The 19056-nt window shown below is 32.8% G+C and overlaps 1 protein-coding gene across 3 annotated transcripts in view; it reads left to right on the top strand.

The window, feature by feature from the left end:
- The window catches only part of ODF2L (outer dense fiber of sperm tails 2 like), a 35390-nt gene extending 20762 nt beyond the window's left edge, over positions 1-14628 (top strand). For 2 of the 3 annotated variants that reach the window (XM_025052086.1, XM_015595306.2), the window contains 7 exons: positions 4093-4203; positions 5441-5545; positions 7462-7620; positions 8912-8997; positions 9074-9236; positions 11534-11659; positions 14038-14628. In XM_025052086.1, coding sequence (XP_024907854.1) covers positions 4093-4203; positions 5441-5545; positions 7462-7620; positions 8912-8997; positions 9074-9236; positions 11534-11659; positions 14038-14166 — 879 coding nt within the window. In that variant the 3' untranslated portion in view covers positions 14167-14628. The remainder of the gene's footprint in view (positions 1-4092; positions 4204-5440; positions 5546-7461; positions 7621-8911; positions 8998-9073; positions 9237-11533; positions 11660-14037) is intronic. The other variant, XM_025052087.1, reaches the window with a different exon arrangement.
- Positions 14629-19056: the final 4428 nt, after the last annotated feature.

Here is a 19056-nt window from a genome sequence, read left to right as displayed (position 1 = left end):
TAACCTCAGGCCTGGTCTGTTTGAAACCAGAAAGTATGTTCTTGGCTGCTTCATAACCAGAAAGAATTTTCCAACTTAATTAAATCCAAGGGGTGATTGGTTTATATGTGTACCAGAGAAAAGATGAGAAAAGGCTTTTATATTTTCTGGGAAAAAAGATATTTGAGTTCTCAGAGATATATGTAACCTCTTCAGTCAAGATAAAACTTGACTGAAAACAATGGCGTCATTTTCAGTTCCATATTATTATTTTCGGAAGACAGTGAATAGAAGACAGAAAAGAATCTTTTTATGTAAGAGATGGCCAGAGTTGGAAGTTCGAAGCTGATAGGGCATCAGATAACCTAGCCTCTTTTTAGCTATCTACTCTACCATTTTTAGGTTGTGATGCTCATCCTCATGATTTAAAATGACAGCTGGAGCTCCAGCCATTATAGCTAAGTTGGAGGCAACAAAATAGAGGTGGGAGCGGGAAAGATGAATTATCTCCCTTTATTTCCCCCCAATCTCCTTCCCTTTAGGGAGACTTCCTGAAAGTTTCATACCACTCAGCTCTTCTACTTATTTAGGTATATGGCCCCACATAGCTGTAAGGGAGACTAAGAAATGTAGTCTACTAGTTATCCTGAGCGCTAGCCAAATATGAATACTTATTTCCTGCAATTCATTCATGTTTTCCTGTATCTATTTCTATAGTTTTATTACTCTTACAGTTTGGAATTCTATTTTTCCCAGTATCTAAACTCTACCTTTTCTTTAAATTTTAACTCAAATACTACTCCCCACCCCCACCACCGCCAACACCTTAAATCTTCTCATTTAGGATGAATCTTTTCTTATAAACTCCAAGAGTGATGTGACATATACTTAGCTCTCAGTGAATATTTATTGAGTGAGCGCTTAAAATGTTTTATCTGAGAAGAGGAAGCAATTTTATTATGTTTATTTTCTTAATTTCCTTGATATCTTTCAGAGAGAAAAGATTAGAAGGATATTTCATTTATTATAAATCTAGTTTTAATCACATGGTAATGGAATTAATTTTAAATTACATAGATATAAAATCATTGAGTTAAAGTTCGCATCTTATTCTATTAATAATGCAGAAACGTGTTTCTTATGCATTCTCTGGATTTTGTTTAAGGAAAAAAAGTCTAGATATATTTGGTATATGTTATTTTCAATGTAAAATTGCCTAGATGTTATATTTTTGATGCTTTTAATTACTTTAGAATAATTTTAGATTTTATACTTTCAAATGAAAAAGAAGCTAGCTGATATTACTTCCAAGCCCAGTGACCTCCTCTATTAAAAAAACAAAAGTTTATTTGAAGGATTATAAAGTTCTATTTATTTATTATAGAAAGTTAGAAAAACAGAAAAGCACAAAAAGAAAAATTGAAAAATCACCTTGAACCTCACAACAAAGATAACTAAAGTTAGTATCTTAGAATATATATATTTTTTGGGACTTTGGACTACTTCCAGATTTTTGCTATTTTAAATAAAAATGTGGATAGTTTCTTTGAGTCTTTTTGCATGTCTGTTTTCTTAGGGTAAATTTCTAGAAGTGGAATTATATGGTCAAAGGGAGGCCAATTTTTGATATTGGTGTTATTTATTTCCAAATTATCCACTGTAAATGGGCCCATATACTTTTTCTAGTACTAAGCAATTTTAAAGCAAATCTCTCCAGATTTGACAGATGATCTCATCTAGCATTAGGCCTTTAACTATCATCTGTATCCCGGAAGCTTTCAAATTTATATCTCTAGATTTGACCTTGCCCCTGAATTCCAGACAATAGTCTACTGCCTACTTCAAATCTCCACTTAGATATTTAATAGGTATTTCAAAGTTATGTCCAAAATAGAGCTCCTATATCCTCTGAAATAGTTTCTCCTACAGTTTTCCTCATCTCTGTTAATGGCAATCATCCTTTCTATTACTTTGGGTCATCCTTGACTCCTTTCTCTCACACCTGCTTCCATTCTGTCAGTGAATCTACTTCAGTTATACCCAGAATTTGATCACTTCTCACCAGCACCACTGCCATTATCCTGGTTCAAGCCATCGTCTCTTGTCGTTATACTGACTTCCTAACTCTTCTCTTGCCCCTGCAGTTAGCCTTCAGTGTAGCAGTAGAGTAGTTTCTATGAAAATATACCCATGGCACTGCTCAAAACTCTCCAAATGATACCTTGATTGATAGAGTAAACATTTACAAGGCATCACACCATCTGGCTTCCCATTACTTCTCTGACCTCATCTGCTCCCACTCTCCCTTTGTTTTCTCCCTTCCTATCTCACTGGCCTTCTTGCTTTTTTTCCCTAACTGGCCAGAGCTTCTCCCACCATTGCTTTTCTCGACCAAAACCCTCTTCCCTCAAAAAGTCACACTCTTAGAAAAAAAGAAAAAAGTCACAGGTCCTTTTCTCAGGAGGCTCTTTATCATTCCTATCCTGCTTTCACATATGATTATTTTACTTCTTATTCTTGTTTTTCGTCCATCAATCTCTTCTTTTTGTCTATCTTGACATGGTGTACATGTAAATAACACATATATATCATGTATTTAATGATCATTTATATTTCTGCCTTTTTGAATTATCTACTTATTATTCTTTATGTCTTTTTTCCTAATTAATATATAAGAACTATATATATAAATGGTATTAATCTTTTGCCATAATTTGTTACTTTTTCATATTTTGCTTGCCTGTTAAATCTTTTGAGGGGCCTATGACATTTGGAGATATACATGTACACACACGTGTGTGTATAGTTGTGTGTGTGTGTGTAGTTGTGTGCTTGTGTGTGTGTATTTTTTTCTTTTATGGCTTCTATTGGGAATCTCATATTTCTGGACATCTTGCAAGCAAAGACACAGACTGCCTATAGAGCCAGACTATCTTTTCAAGGATGTTTGTATAGAAAAAGATAGGAAGATAGCAATGCTTGCTTTCAAATGCTTGGAAGATAGCGATGTTTCCTTCTACCAAAGGGTAGTCATGTTTACTGCTTGTTACACAAGTTCCCAAAACTCAGCATTGCTCTTCTGCAATGTATCCCAATACATGTATAGGTGTCAGCTGGCCTGTGGGAACTGGGGCTTAGAAAGTTAACACAAATGCTGATATCTGGCTATTGCTGGGAGTAATAAAGTCCTGTGTCTCAAAACTAGGAGTCTTGTGTCTTCTGTTAGCATCCATGCAACCGTGCTAGGCTAACTTATAAACTTGGAGGGTAAAATCTCAGATCTTTACAGTACTTATTATCTTTTTTTAAAAAATTTATGCTTAGTGGGGCTTTCGCTATCCTAAAATCAAATAAAATTTTCTGTGAAAAATTTTATAGCTTTATGTTTTATTTTTAATAAATGTAAAACATAGGGTTTGGTAGAGGCAAGTAATCTATATTTTTCTAATAGTTAAACAGTTATCTTATTACCATTATTTGTGATCTATATTTTCCCCATTGATTTAAATATCCAAACTTTGTCATGCACTAAATATAATTTTAGTGCAATATAATTGCAATAAATATAATTTTTTCTTTTTTTATTCCATTAACCTCTATGTTCTTATATTATTATGTTAATTTTAGTTCTTTATACATTTTAATATCTAGTAAATACTGAAATTCTCCATTTAGTATTCCTTTCAAAATTTTATTAGTCTTTTCTATTTATTTTTCCATATGAATTTTAAATAATTTTGTCATATTCTCCTTTCCCCCAACTGTTCTATTTTTGGTTGAAATTACATTAAAGTTCTGTTGATTTGCCAAAAAACTGACATGTCAACAGTTTTGAGTCTTCCCATACAAGAACATGGTCAATCTTACAATTATTTTTGTGTGAGTAAATTTTAAAAGTTTTAAAAATATGTCTTGCATCAGTCTTTTAAGGTTATTTGTAAGTATTACTTACTTTTTGAAATTCCTAAATTTTTATGTGATAATTATATTTAATCAAAAATAATTATTTTATTAACTTTGTTGATAAATGAGTTATGTTTTTATAACCCTAGAGCACTGGAGTACAAATGAATTTTAATGATTTATAACATATATTTATATATTTCTTGCTAGACTACACTTGCTGCTTTGAAGGATGAGGTGGTTTCAGTTGAAAATGAACTCTTAGAATTGGAAGAAGTAGAAAAACAACAGAAAACCCTTATTGAAGTGTATAAAACTCAGGTGACCACTACATTTATTTTAATGTTTGTTAAATTTGGTAGACAATTTAAAACACTACATTTGTTTATGATCTAAATAAGCAGAACTGAGGAAAGGTGGAGCTATTATTTTGTGATCGAATATGACAAGTCTCAAATATTTCTTAAGGTCCCAAATATTTTTATAAAAAGATGATTCTGCCGATTCATGATTCAAACATTGCCTGCGTATGCACTGGATATTTCTAAAAGTAGATCTAAAATTAATTGCATAGACATAATGTAAACCTTATGTGTAATCTTGTTAATCTTGATTATATTTGTTTGTTATCTTGTATATGGTATTAATTTAGAATAATAACTCCCTTCCAAGGTCATTAAAGCCCAATACTCCCTTTTTTTCAATGAATTAAGAAAGTATAATTCAAATTTATTCCCATTAAAGACCAAGGAAGGAACATATGACAATATATATAGAATAGAGCATGTATTCAATGATAATTTATAGAAAAGATTATGTTTTGGAAATGTAGTGTTTAAGAAAAACTCCATGAGAAGATGAGATTTATGCAGGTCCATGAATGATGGGTAATAACTGGTCAATAAAGAGTATGATTTTATTGGAAGAGGACATTTGAATTAAAGAATAATGAACTAAAGATAAAAGCTGTTGGTAACTAGGACAGGGCTGCATCAGGGTGTGTTAGATGGGAAAATGGAGTTGAGACACCCAGTTAGAATACTGTAGTCATCAAGGCCAGAATGGAGCCTGTGTTGGACAATGGCCTGTGTTATCTGGGAATGGTTGTTTGGGTTTAATCCCTTAACAAGAATATTTTGGGTAAGTTACCGTATCTAGGTGGTATGCCTTGTATAAAGGGCTCAGTCAGATATTTTTTGAGCAGATTTTGATTTGGAGGGTAGAATAATTGGTATAGGAGCTAGTTTGAACCAGAAGTTGATTTTTTAAAGTAACATTGACCTGCAAATGAAGATCTCCCTAATATTCAGAACTCAAACGAAGAGTCTAGAGTATTGATGGGAAAAGACAGGTAAATCATAAAAGGTTTGTGGATTAGAAGAGAGCATTGAGTGATTCCAGTATTTAAAGAAGGAATAAGGTAAACATACTGAGAGTATTGCTAGAGAAATAATGATTTGTTTAAAATTGAAAATTCAAATAGTTAGCCTTTTATTTCAAATTATGATCCTAATAATAAAATAATACATGTTACTCTAATAATATATTTTATTTTCAGATACAAAAGTTACAAGAAGCAGCTGAAATGGTGAAAAGAAAATGTGAAAATTTGCTAAGTGAAAATAACCAAATAACAAAAAACAAAAATAAAAAATTAGAAAAGGTAAGTTTGACATTTTAAATAATAAAATAACATTTTATTTAAGTTTCATACTTTATAAATAGACCTAGGAATTATCAGTTCTCAATCTCTGTAGGAGTTTGTTTTCTGAGGAAATAACGTTTCTTCCAGGCTTGTAATGCTGTTTGTTTGTATGAATGTTTTTTCACTTTTTCCATAATTTTTGGAAAACATCATAAATGTTTAATTTTCCTTATTCAAAAGCAGACTTAAGTAGCTCAAAAATGGTTATCACTGAGTCATATCAACCATAAGTATGCAAACTTGAATACCTCTTTCTCATTTTTAATCTCACCTTATTTTTCTGGTAGTAAATTTTTTGTGTCTAAAAAAACAAAGTAAATATTCTCTGCTAAATGCTTTGTTGGAAAAAAATAATATCATTAAAAAAACATTATTTCCTTTTTTTCACCCTATTGCAACAGAATGAAGGGAAAGCCAGTGTTGGCAAGTTATGATGTTTTTGTGCATATTTTTAAGTTTTTAAATGAAACCGCATCCCTTTTTGAGTCTTTTCATCTTGTTTGGTAAGAAAGCAGTGAAAGTCGTAGGATGCTAACTCTTGGCTGGAGTGTCATGGGATGTTACTGTTCAGTTCCAGCTGAGGGTAATAAGGTGATTGTCTCTGGGTTTTCTCCATATCTTGGGACTGAGACATTCAAGTGAGACACCAATGCGAAGAAGAGGTCAGCCAGAGCAGACATTTTGCTGGTTAAACAGAGATAAAGATAACCCATCAAATGTACAACTTATTACTTTTTTAAAATTATTTTTCACCTATTTTTAGCAGATCAGAGAAGAAATCATTTCATGTCTCTTGGTCTCTTTTTCTCAATAGGCATACCAATTCAAATGTCTCCTCTTTTGCTAAGCAGCGGTGTAAATAGAAGCCTATTTAAAAAACGTGTTCAAAAGGCAGATGGGGCAGGAGCCTGTGTTTTTCAGATACCTATAAGGTCACAGTGTTTTTTTTATTTGTATTAAACCAGAAAAGTTATTTTTTTAAATGAAATTCTTCCTTTTACTTTTCCACTGTTTTAAGTCTCCTAGTTTTCGTATGAGCTCTTAAGGTGTTTGGGGACCCAGAGATATGCTTCCTTCTAGTTTTATCTTTTGTGACTAAGAATGCCGGATGTTGCATAGTAGCTCTAGGTGTTTCCTGTGTCAGGGAAAGAAGCTAGCTCTTGTTTTTCTTCCCTATGAATATCTTAAATGCCGTATGTCTGCTTATTTTTTCATAATTAACAGTACAAGCATATCTTGTACTGTTGCTTCTTGTCACAGCACTAATTGCTACAGTGAGGAACTGCAGCAACCAAAGAGATTAATATAGATAAAATTAGAGAGACTTATTTCATAATAACATTAATGATCAAATAGACTACTATGGACTAATGTTATTAGCTACCTTGCAATAATGTACAGCAAACCCCACAAATTTGGACTAAGATGAGTGCAGCAAGGTTGCTGTAATTGGAATACCTGAGTTATAAGATTAAATGACAAAATGTGACAATTACTTTAGACTGATGCCTAGACAGTGGAAAACTACCACTGTCCATACCAGCTTTATTAATAATATCTCTGCTTGAATATAAATAAAAAGATTCAGAAAGTTTGCTTTCCTAAGTAGGTTAAACATTCTCCTTGCAAGCTAATATTACTATAATCATTTATCAACAAACTTTTTGAAAACTAATTCACGTCCAGACCACTTTTGAGTTATATGTTCTTATTTAGTAGAGTCTAACTTAATGTTTATTCATGTTTATTTTAAACCATTTTATTTAAAACCATTATACCTAAAATACATATAAGTGTATCTAGTATTTAAGATAGTAAAATCATTAATGCTGAACGTGTGATCTTGCACTTATTTCCCTAATGCTACAACTCAGATGAGAGGCCAGATGGAGTCTCATCTGAAGGAGTTAGAGTGCGTCCGCGATTCCTTGACGGCGGCGGAACAGAAGCTTCAAGAGTGTCAGGAGAGTCTGCATCACTACAAGGGGAAATGTGCAGACCAAGCACACACCATTAGGGAGCTTCAGGGCCAGGTGTCTAGCCATCATTCTGATTTTGCTAGATGTGTTAAAGAAATGCTTTGGAATGATTTCACCAGTTGAGGGCACTCATGTCAGGGGTTGATTTTTTTTCTCCCAGCTGTCAGTTGATAAAATATCAGTTTTATGTAGATACTGTAATATTATTTTGCAAGCTATTTTAATAATTTATAGCAAAAAATTGGTAACCAAAATTGCTAATTTAGTTTACTCTTACAAATCTGTATTTAGACATAGACGGACAAGAGAAAAGGAGCAATGCTATGTTTGTTGTAAACATCTTACAATTTGTAATTTATCTTACAAAAATTAGAATTTATTTTAATTAGAATTGTACATCAAGTTTACTTGGATTATTTCAATTGTTCTTTTTGGTATATGCTTTTTTACTCCATTGGACCACAGATTATGGGTGCCTTGTTAGTTACTGTATAGACATCTAATTCAATGCCTACCACACAGTAAGCATTTAGTCAATGTTTTTTTAATTAAGTCCTCTTTTTTTTCCAAGAAGCATGTCCAAGGATGGCAGCAAGCTTTTTTCTTATTTGTAAAACTATTTTAGGAATGATCCCTTTCTATCTTTCACTGTAGCCTTGATTCTAATTTTGAAATACATCCTATTTTTAAAAACATACAAACAAAACTTTGCTGAATTTAAATTTTTGAGAAGAGATTTTTTTTAGAAAAATGTCAAATTACATAGATAAGTAAGTTATTAATTGAAATTATGAAAAAAGTTTTCTATTTCAAAGCTTCGAAACTATTTAAATATAGTATTTGAAGCAATTGAGAGGAACATTCTGTCTTAGCATGGGCTAGTGTGCCTTTGATTTCCAATTTGCTTTTCACAAATATGGTTTTTACTCATAATTACAATTTCATAGATATTCAGTTATCAATTACTATTTAGGTGAAACAAAAAACTATAAAAGTAACCCCAAATATTCTACAGTAGGAGATTAATACTGTTTAAAATTTCGCACTTAATAAAAATAAATGTCCTTTTTCAACAAAACATTTTTCAGGAAGTTTTAATTACCATCTCTCAGAAAAATTTGTAGTAGATGAGTTGCCATGAGACAGCATAGATTTTTTAAACTTAATCAGGAATTTAAGAACTTGTATTTTAACAATGCAATGTTTCTTGGTGTCTCTCTGTGTAGAAGTAATAATAATATTTATACCTTCTTGATTTTTATGATTGCTCTTACAATAAAGTATAGATTTCTTTGGAAATTGATTATAAAGAAAATAACCAAGAAAAAAATATTTTCTTTTTTAGATTGATGGAAATCACAATCTTCTGACAAAACTTTCTCTGGAGGAAGAAAATTATCTTATTCAATTGAAGTGTGAAAACCTTAAACAGTAAGTATTAAATCGACTTAAAATTGGTGTTATATTTTTTTCTATATATTTTAAAATATATGTTTTCTGTAAAAAGAAAATTAGAACAGATGGATGCAGAAAATAAAGAACTTGAAAAGAAGCTGGAAAACCAAGAAGAATGTCTTAAGCACAGCAATCTTAAGTTGAAAGAGAAGTCTGCAGAATATACAGCATTGGCCAGACAGCTGGAAGCTGCTTTAGAAGAAGGAAGACAAAAGGTACAGATGGCCTTTATTTAGAACTTTTTAATTAGTTTACCAAAGAGTCCTCTTTTCAAACAAACAATATCTCATTTTGCCAGATTTACAGTTATTGTTTTTATCCTGATGACAGGGTGAAGAGAGCAATTACATTTTTATTTTTTTTTACCTACTTTTGACTTTTGGAGCTAAACAAATATATTACTGTCCATAGTTACTTTACCAGATAATGATGATGTGGCAGGGTAAAGGGCAGAGATGGAAAACACTTTGAAGGAATGTTCTCCCCCACCCACCGCTTTTTTAATCAAACCAAAGCAAATGTGCAAATTATTGAACATTTTGGTTTTGGTCAAGACCCAGTAAGCTATAAAGCTCAGATCCCTTTTCTTTTGGCAAATATTGTTACATAAATGCATGCAAGAATTAAATTCCGGTTAAATCCATTTGGTTAGCATTTAATAAATATCTCACTGTGTGTCTCTACTAGTCCTTGAGATGCAAAGATGAGTAAGATCTGGCCTCAGTTCTCACGACATTCATAGTTCCGTAGGGAGATAGAGTATGAATAAACATTATCCAGCATGTAGGTATAAAGGGAGGGTACAAAGCAGTTGAACCTGGGGTTGAGGAGAAATGATTCAGGAAGATCTCAAAGAAGAGGTAAATTTACCAAATGATTTGAAAGTGTAATCTTGAAAGGACAGGAAGTAGGCTTTGGAGTCCAGCAGGAACTGGGTTTGAATTCTGTCTCTGGCATATTATACCCTGACCTCAGACAAGTTACTTCTTAAAACTTTAGTGTTTTAGTTGGTAAGATGGGGATGATGTGTTTCTCATAGGACCGAATGATGCTAAAGAGAGATTGTCAATACCAGATGACTCTCAGATGTATACCTCTACCCCAGCCTCTCTCCCCTGAAATCTGAACTCATATATTCTGCTACTTACTTGACATGTCCACTTAACAGAAGCATCTCAAATTTAATATTTCCAACATCAAATTCTGAGTATTTTCTTCTAAAGTCTCTGCTATGCATATTCTTTCTCAAGCCTGCTAATGGTAATTTCATGAGTCAGATAAAATCTGATATCCTTGAAATGTGGCTCTCATATCACAAGTGTCATATATATTTTTAATTTTTTTTAACTCCAGGAAACCAATTTAAATTGATATTAAAAGACATATCATTGGATAAGAGCTAAGTAGTAAAATGTACTGCCAATGGTAGAAATGTAATCCAGATTTGTCAATGCCACCAACTTTTGGGAGGAAAATAAGTGCTTTTATCTTGTTTTCAGCCTAAGTGAACTTTGGAAATGATAGGTCTCTCAGATTCCTGCTCAAATGTGTTCAGAGTCCTCAGAGATATGTCTGCCCTCTCGTTTTCCTCCTGCTGCCATGAAATATGGGGCTATCTCTAGTTTCTGCCCCATGAGGAGTGCTGTCACTGCACTGTCACCATTGTCTACACTAAGAGACATGGTCAAGGGCATGGACATTTGTTCCGAGTGCTCGTTCTCCCACAGCTTCAAATACTGCCAGCATCCCTCTTTCACAGTCACCCGTAGAATTTGTGCACAAGATATGTTTGTAAATCACTTTATAATAACTTAGAACTGAGTCCATAGGAGTTAGATTAGAGGACAGCCCTTCCCACTAGCTCCTTGGTGCTTAAGTAGTTTCTGCCTCCACTCTCATTCTGGTGGCTCCAACCTAACATTCTTGCAAATAGGCTCCCACATATCTGAATCCTTGGATGAACATAGCGAAGTTAGACTTTCTACTAAAATTATCAATTAGAGAAATGTGAAAACTCAAATTCAGACCACTTTAGAAGTCAATGAGTGAAAAATCAATTTCATTTTTATGTGTGAGGTGTATATATCACCTGCCCTGCCCCCAATTCTTTCCATTCAAGTCTATAATCAGTATTTAATAACAACTTTCTATGTTCCATTAGCACTCTAGCCACCATGGTGAATATAAATACCATAAAACATAGCAATTGGTCTCAATAGGTTATAAAAATATAGTATTAGGGAAAACACCTGGTTAAGTCACAGAGCGGTGCAGATGCATACACCTCCAAGCTAATTTTGCAGACACTTGTACTGCAAGGGCAAATATACATACTTATACTACATGTGCTTCTTTAAGATAGAACATTTTTAAACATTTTGTAATTAAAATGTCTAGCATTCAATTAATATCTATTTGGAAAAAAGATATATGGTGTAACTATGTCAAGGCTTTCAATCATACTTTAAAGAAAGTGCGTTTAGTTACTTTATTCTTTTAATAAAAATTACAGGTTTCCGAAGAAATAGAGAAAATGTCATCTAGAGAGAGGGCTTTACAAATTAAAATATTAGATCTGGAAACTGAGCTTAGAAAGAAAAATGAAGAACAAAATCAACTCGTTTGCAAAATAAACAATGTAAGTATTAATATGGCTTAATGTATTTTCCTAAAAAAAATAAATTAGCATTTAACATTCTTAACATTCTTAACATTCCATGTCAGTTTTCTTAAACAGTTAAAGTACAAAGTAAGGGGAATCAGGCCTTTTGCTTTACTGATAACATTAAAAATAGCAAATCATAAAAATTAAAAATGTCAAGATTATGCCAAAGAATTATTGTCCTCATCCTTGGTGGCTTCTGTTCCATTTCCCCCAAATTCTCATTGGGCCCTTTTCCTACATATTGCTTTTGCATGACAGCTGCTTAATGAAAGTTACAGATATAATCTACTTATTTTCATTCTGGTATAAATTTTTCATTTTTTTAAAGATAAACACAATTTAAATTATTATTATGAGTTAGATTTTGATACCCGTTTTGAATAATGAATATTATATTTTAGAAAGTTATAAGTTGGTATTAAGTAAATATTTAGCATTGTTATATCTGCATATGAAATGGATGCTTTGGTCCACTCAGTCATGAAATGAGAATACCAAATTGGCTGTGTTTAATTAGTCTTATAATGTTTTTTCCTAAATAGTCATGAGATAGCCAATTGGCAGGAGATATTATGAAAGCTAGCACTAGTCATGACTAAATTACTTGAAAACTCTATTTAACCATAACACGGAAAATAATGATGCTTAATTTTTTCCAGGAGCCAGAGACTCCATGAAAACTAGTTTTTCATCCCCAAATATCTAAAAGTTGAAAACCTGAAAGATTCAAAAGTTAAATGATTTTTGGCATGCCATATTATTTTAATTTTATCACCATTGAAAGCTCCATGGCAGTTTAATCAGAACTAAATGTTTTCCACTTTTAATTTAGCACAGGCTTTTCCTTATTTCTAAATGTTTTGTTTGTTTGTTTGTTTGTTTGTTTCTTTTTACTCACTGTCAGAGTTGCTGATATTGTAAATATGTGTGATGTTCTTTGTGTAATTAAAGCCTCTGAAAAAATAACATAGGTATACTGAGATGATATGGGTTTTGCTATAATGTTCCCAGTACTTGGCAAAAGCTGCCAAAATATATAGATTTAAAATTTGATATTTTATTAAACCCGGTGATTTTTACAGTAATAAAAATCTAGAATTCTAAGCATTGATTTAGACATTGCTGAAAATGAGTTTATGTATTCTTTCTCTTCCAGAGGACAGTTCAGTATTTATTTTGTATACATGCCTGAACTCCAACTGAATCGTAAGCACCCTGAGAGCCTGTCTCATAATTGATTGTATCCTGGTGTCTTCCACAGTGTTCTGCCCATAGTAGCAGGCCTCTTGAGATTTTTTGCCCAAGTGTTCCAGTCAGAGGCAGAGTGGATGCATAGATCCAATGGCGACCTCAGTAGCTTAAAACAAGCCAGTGTTCCTGAGGCCTAAAATATCTTTGGAGTCACGTGTATTATCCTAAAATCCATGCACATTTTGCATTCTGCCCAACAATATAAGTGTGTTTGTATTAATATTTTCCCCTCCAAATTGTTGAGGAAAACTGACATTCCACAAAGATTCATTATATTCATTCTGTAGCACACTGCTTCATATCATCTCTCTTCACCTGAGGGGCATTACTGAGTTTCAGAAGGTATCAGGTATCATTGAACACCTGATAGGAAGGAAATAAAAGATTTTTTTCTCAAGATGCCTACATTTCAGTTGGAAGTTAAATAGTATTTGTGGCCTGTCTAAAGTATTTTTAGTGAACAGATGTACTTGGGAATTTATATGCAACTGAATATTTTAAAAAATATTTTAAAATATCATTTTTATTTTTTTCTCAAATTAGATTTTTATTTTTTATTTTTTAAATTTTTTTCACAAATAAAGAACATTTATATTATTAAGAGTTCTTTTTTATTTTTTTAAAGGATTCTAAAAATAAAATGTTTATATGATCAGAACTAAAATTCTGTCAATTTTAAGATAGTAAAAGTCATTTTTATGGCATAAAATATGGATTTTAGGCAGAGAAAATGGTAAAAACTAGTGTTTAAATATGTCATGTTAAATGTAAGAGTAATTATGATGGTTTTAAATAAAACTCATTTATTCAGTTAATCATGTTAAATATGTAATAATTTGGGGCTAAGTGAATGTATATTACCACAAACTATATCTTCATAGTAAGATCAGCCATGTATGGGCTTTAGTTATTTGGGATTTTAAAGAAAGTCAGCTCTAAGATGAGTTAATAATGAACAAATCAGATGTTAGGATTCTTTCTTTTAGAAAAACTAAAAATCATGTAGTCAATCATTGTATACATATATAAATTTTATATTATGACTCTCCTTTGATATGAATGTCATTAATGATTATCTTTATTTCTTTTTTTTTATTTAGAAAGCACAACATCAGGAAGTATGTTTGAAAGAAATACAACATAGTCTTGAAAAGTCGGAGAATCAAAACGAGAGTATTAAGAATTATTTACAATTTCTTAAAACTTCTTATGTAACAATGTTTGGATAAACTGTTGAATTTGTTTTCTATAAGCAATAGATTTTTACTGTGAGTCTACAAAGTGATTAGGTAAAAAATAAATATACTATCTGTTGTTCTACTTTATGACTTGTGGGTGGTAGAATTAGAGTTTTTATTTAAAGATTTTGAAACATAATTTATTATCCAATTGAAACTTTAAAACAAGATAGATATCAGTATTCTTTTTTTGCTGGATAATTTTTACTTAGTTCTGGTTTATTTTCTATTTATATTATATTGGTTTTTAGAATGTTTTTTATGTGCACATAAAAGAAGCCAGAATCATTCTTTGTGTTTCTGTACCCACCATCCAAGTGAATTTGTAATAAATCTAGGCTATTTATGAGCCAAATACATGATTTTTAATAACACACATAATTGTTTTACATTGTGGTGCTATGTACATATATATTAATATAATAAAGGAAATATTCTGCATATTAATTTTTAATAATGATATAATTACATATTTTCTAAAGATACCCAATGCCTCAATTTACTTAATATTATTTCAGGTATATGCTAAGATGCCATTATAATATCTGTGAGGTTTTAAATATTGAATTTTAAGTCATAGCTATTAAATGCCAACTGATGGCAATAGATGAAAACATGTTGGCATACAGTGTTTCTTTATAAAGAATAGGCTCTCAGTCTCTCCTTTGAATTTATAGTCTATTTTGTTCTTCATTTTATATTAGTAATTATCTGATAATTTAGAATTTAGACATTCTAAAGCCTTTGAGTTAACTAAAGGACTCAAGGGGAACAACTTGTCTCACTCACCCTTACCCATGACCAACTCACATGAATCAATCAAAATAAGCATTCTTAATACTAAGAAGCTTTAGGATAAGGCCTTTATTTTGGGAATGATGTAAAAGAGATATGTAGAGGAGAACTTGTTCCCCATAGTCTCCCACCCTACATGCTAAAGCAGGACAGTCCTGAAAGGGGGTGAATGTACTTAACAAGGGATCACGTAATAGTGATTCCTCTCAGACAATGGCTTGAGAGCTGTTTAGTCAGAGGATGCCCAGGTCTCAAAAGATCATTCAAAGAGGCAGGTTGTGTACTACACAGTCCAGCTTATAAACAAAGCTCGATCTCCCCAAGATGTTTTATCCTCTTCTCTGATCAGAAATGGGGACCTACTTTTCTCTGGTCCCCTCATTCCTAACACAGCTATATCACCTGCAGGGACTTAGTCCCCAGTGACCCAACTGCTTCATAGTGTTTTTCTTAAAATAGCAAAGATATTAATTTCAGAAACTAGATACATTTTTTGTTCAACAGTTGCTAACTATATTAGCATTGCCTTTTTCTTTTCCTTTTTTTTTTTTTTTAAATCATAGTACTTGAGGTACTTGCACACATGCTTGATCTTCGTGGTTTTTTCTTCATCCCTGAGGCAAAGGGAGCCTTAAGAAATACTCACATGAAAGGAAATTAAAGTTCTTGAGTGTTGCTCACTAGACTGTGAGCTCCTTAAGGGGAGAACTGTACCTTATTCATATTTCTATTTCAGCTACTAACAATATTTGGTATAAAGGAGATACTCAGTTGATGTTTGTGGATAGATGGCTGAATGTTGACAGAGGAAGATATTCATATTCCTGTTGTAGATATGAAAAAATGTAAGCATAAAGGGATTAACTACTGTGGCTGTGGTATAAAACTTGTTTTAAAATTGGCATTTGAACTCAAGTCTTCTGATTCCAAAATCGAAGCTCTGTGTACAGTGCTGCTTTCCTACTACTGTAAGCAGTAGAAAAGCAGCAGCCCAGCAGCTGCATTGCTATTATTTATTGAGTACTTATTGTGTATCAAAGTTCTGAGTATGTCGTATGTATTAACTTTTTGAATCTTTATGTCTGATGAACTAGGTGCTATTTATTCCATTTGCTTTTAAGGAAACCAAAACACAGAAAGGCTAAGTAACTTGCACAAAGTCACACAGCTAGTAAATGACACGCATCCAGAATCTCTGATTTTAACTATGACCATGCTACCTTCATATACATTTCATAAATAAATTTTTTTTTAAAATTTAACAATCATGCATTTACCTCATCTTTGAATGCATTCTCTTTTATATTTTTAATTTTTATCAAAGTAATTTCTGTATATGGCATTTAAAAGTTGGTACCTGCAATGTTTTAGATGGACTATGGAAGGAAAGACTACTGTGCAGTCCCTAAGGATGATGTTCAGTGCTAGTGTCACAGGACAACAAAGGAAGTTTGCCACACCCTAGAAGAACTTTCACAATCTCTTGCTTAATGTTTCCACATGGAGCATTAAGCACATGACACTGGGATCTTCTGGAGTGTGAACCAAACTCAGGGAGGTCCAGAGTCAGTGCCCTGGTGTCCCTAAAATTGTCCCAGCTTTCAGCTTCCCACTGTCCCAGAATGCCCTTGTCCTCACAGTACTAACAGTCTGGCAGGATTTTCTTCCTGTCTTCAATATTCAGGGCCTCATCCCTTCCTTAAATTCTGAAAATTTTCTTCCATTATTTATATGATATTGCCTCTCCACATGTTCTTTCCTCTTCCTCATTTTGTCTCCTGGGTCTGACCTCCAACTTGACTTTTTCCTCAGGGTGTCTGTCACTGGGTTTCTTGTGAGATATTTCTTCCACCTGATTTTTCTGACCACTAATGTGGTTCTCAGAGCAGTCATTCTTTTTTTCTGTTGGACATGCAATTTCTAATTCAGAAATTGTGTTTTTTTTTAGTTCCTGAAAGTGTTGAGGTTTGTTTTGTTTAGTGTCATAATTCCATTATATTTTTATTAAAATTCTCTTCTGTTTCTTCCACTGGTTCTACTTCAGTAGGCATCTCAGATTTCTGTTCTGCTAGCCATCTTTTCTTTCCAAGCCCCATAAGTGAGTTTTAATTTTCCTTGCCTACTCATGATTGTGGTCCCTTCAATATCTGCCAGCAGCCTGCCTTGCATATTTCTTGGGCAGTAGCAAACCAAATGGTAAAATGCATGATGATGGCTTTAGTTCTCATGGGCCTGAGACCTGTTACCCTCTGCTGAAGTGCTATGAGAAACCATTCTTCTAGACATTTTCAGTCACAAGCATCAGTTCTTTTCCAACTATAAAAATTAGAAGCACTTCACTGAAGAGCCTGCTTTGAGATATTCTGGTGTCAATAAGTATGTTATAGCAGTTTAAAGAAGGAATTCAATCTATATCTGCTGGCTTGAGATTTGTCCATGGTTTTTATTTTTAGGTGAAGAAAAGTCACATAATTATGTATTTGGCATGATTCACTTTTTATAATCAAAACAAGCATCTCTTTCTTTGTGTATATAAATTCTCATATGCTGGTATGAGCATGGAGATGGGTGTCAAGAAGCCTAAATGCCTTGGTCGGGATGGAAGAAATAGTAATAAATTTTTATTTATTCCAATGAAATTGTATTACTTCCAATTTTTTCTAATCAGATGAAAATTTTTAATGGTTGAAGGACAAGCATGATAGGTGTAGGAAATAGAAGAATAGGATCGATGAGGGGTATTGTCTAAGAATGAAATATTAAAATTGATTTTCAGAGGTGGAGTAGTTTGGAACAAGGAAAAAGTAAAGGGAAGTTTGCTTGAGGTGGAGATGATGCCACTGAAGTCCTGGATGTTGAGGAACTGTAAAGTTTTGGATGTTCAAGCTGTCTAGGATTTGGAAGGAATTGGGGTAGAGCTGAAGAAAATTAAATGTGAGCAGATAAGTAGATGACTGTGATAGGAATGAGGTTTTAAAACTCTATCAATTATTTTTTGTTGTATTTAGAATAAAATTCAAAGTCCTTCACATGACCCTCAAGACTCTGCCCACCTCCTCACCCTCTCATACTACTCCCCTCCACTTGCACTTGATTTCCTTGAAAACCAAGTTCCTTCCTTCCTTTTATCTTAAAATGTTCTTTCCCCTACTCTTGACCTGACTAAATCATTCTCATATACCTTTTTATTCTTTTCTTTCATAATTAGCAATTTGTATGTGTGTGTGTGTGTATTTGTCTCATGTCTCAGTGCATTTTAACCTCTATAAGGGTATATAGTTCTGAAGCCTGCTATATAGCAGGCATTAGTACATGTTTGTTGGAAGGGTATATAGAAGGAGGAATAGTGAGCTTTAAGTGAGGCGAGGGCATTTGCCTAAGAAAGGTAGGGAAATTATAGAGAGCCTTGGAGAATGAATAACTAACTCTTGAGGGCCACAAGTGATGCAGTTTTTTGTGTGAGGGGTCTAGTTTTCTTTCAGGCAGATACAGAGATTAAAGAGATTTGGGGTGCAGGAGACCTTGTTTATAATCAGACATGCTCCAGAGGCTACAGTGGAAAATGGGAGGAAGTTGGTACTGAGAGTGAGTCAGGAAGGAGGTTGGCTTCCCTTATAGCTGCTTGCTTTAGATAGTTAAAGAGGAATTTTTTTTTAATTTTTTTCTCTCTAAAAATTAATTAAAATCTCAAGTGTTTTCTTTTGATACTACTGGATTGGGAAAGTTGCTTAAATCCCAAGTGTAACAGTGTTTTTGATTTATTAACATTACAATTTATGGTAGTACTTTAAGATTTAACACTTCCGCGAAAGAAAAAAAAACATAAAAAATAAACATTTTTTTTTTTCCTTAAAAGTTAAGAGAACTTAAAATTGCGAAGTTCAGTTTTATTTTTAAAAATAACTTGCTTGTTTTCTTCTTACTTTGGCATAGTTTGGGGTGGAGCTTGGAGAAAGGGAAAACTGTGAGGAATCCTCTATATCTAGTTTGTTGTTGTAAGATGAAGTTAATATTGACAACAGATTATGGTTTACATAAATTAAAACTGTGACTGTCATACATTATTTGATTAGAAACATTGTAATT

This window comes from Pteropus alecto, unplaced genomic scaffold (genome assembly GCF_000325575.1).
Source record: "Pteropus alecto unplaced genomic scaffold, ASM32557v1 scaffold25, whole genome shotgun sequence".
In the NCBI taxonomy this organism is placed as follows: domain Eukaryota; kingdom Metazoa; phylum Chordata; class Mammalia; order Chiroptera; family Pteropodidae; genus Pteropus; species Pteropus alecto.
The sequence above is the reverse complement of the archived record's forward strand: the minus strand, read 5'-3'. Positions and strand labels throughout refer to the sequence as shown.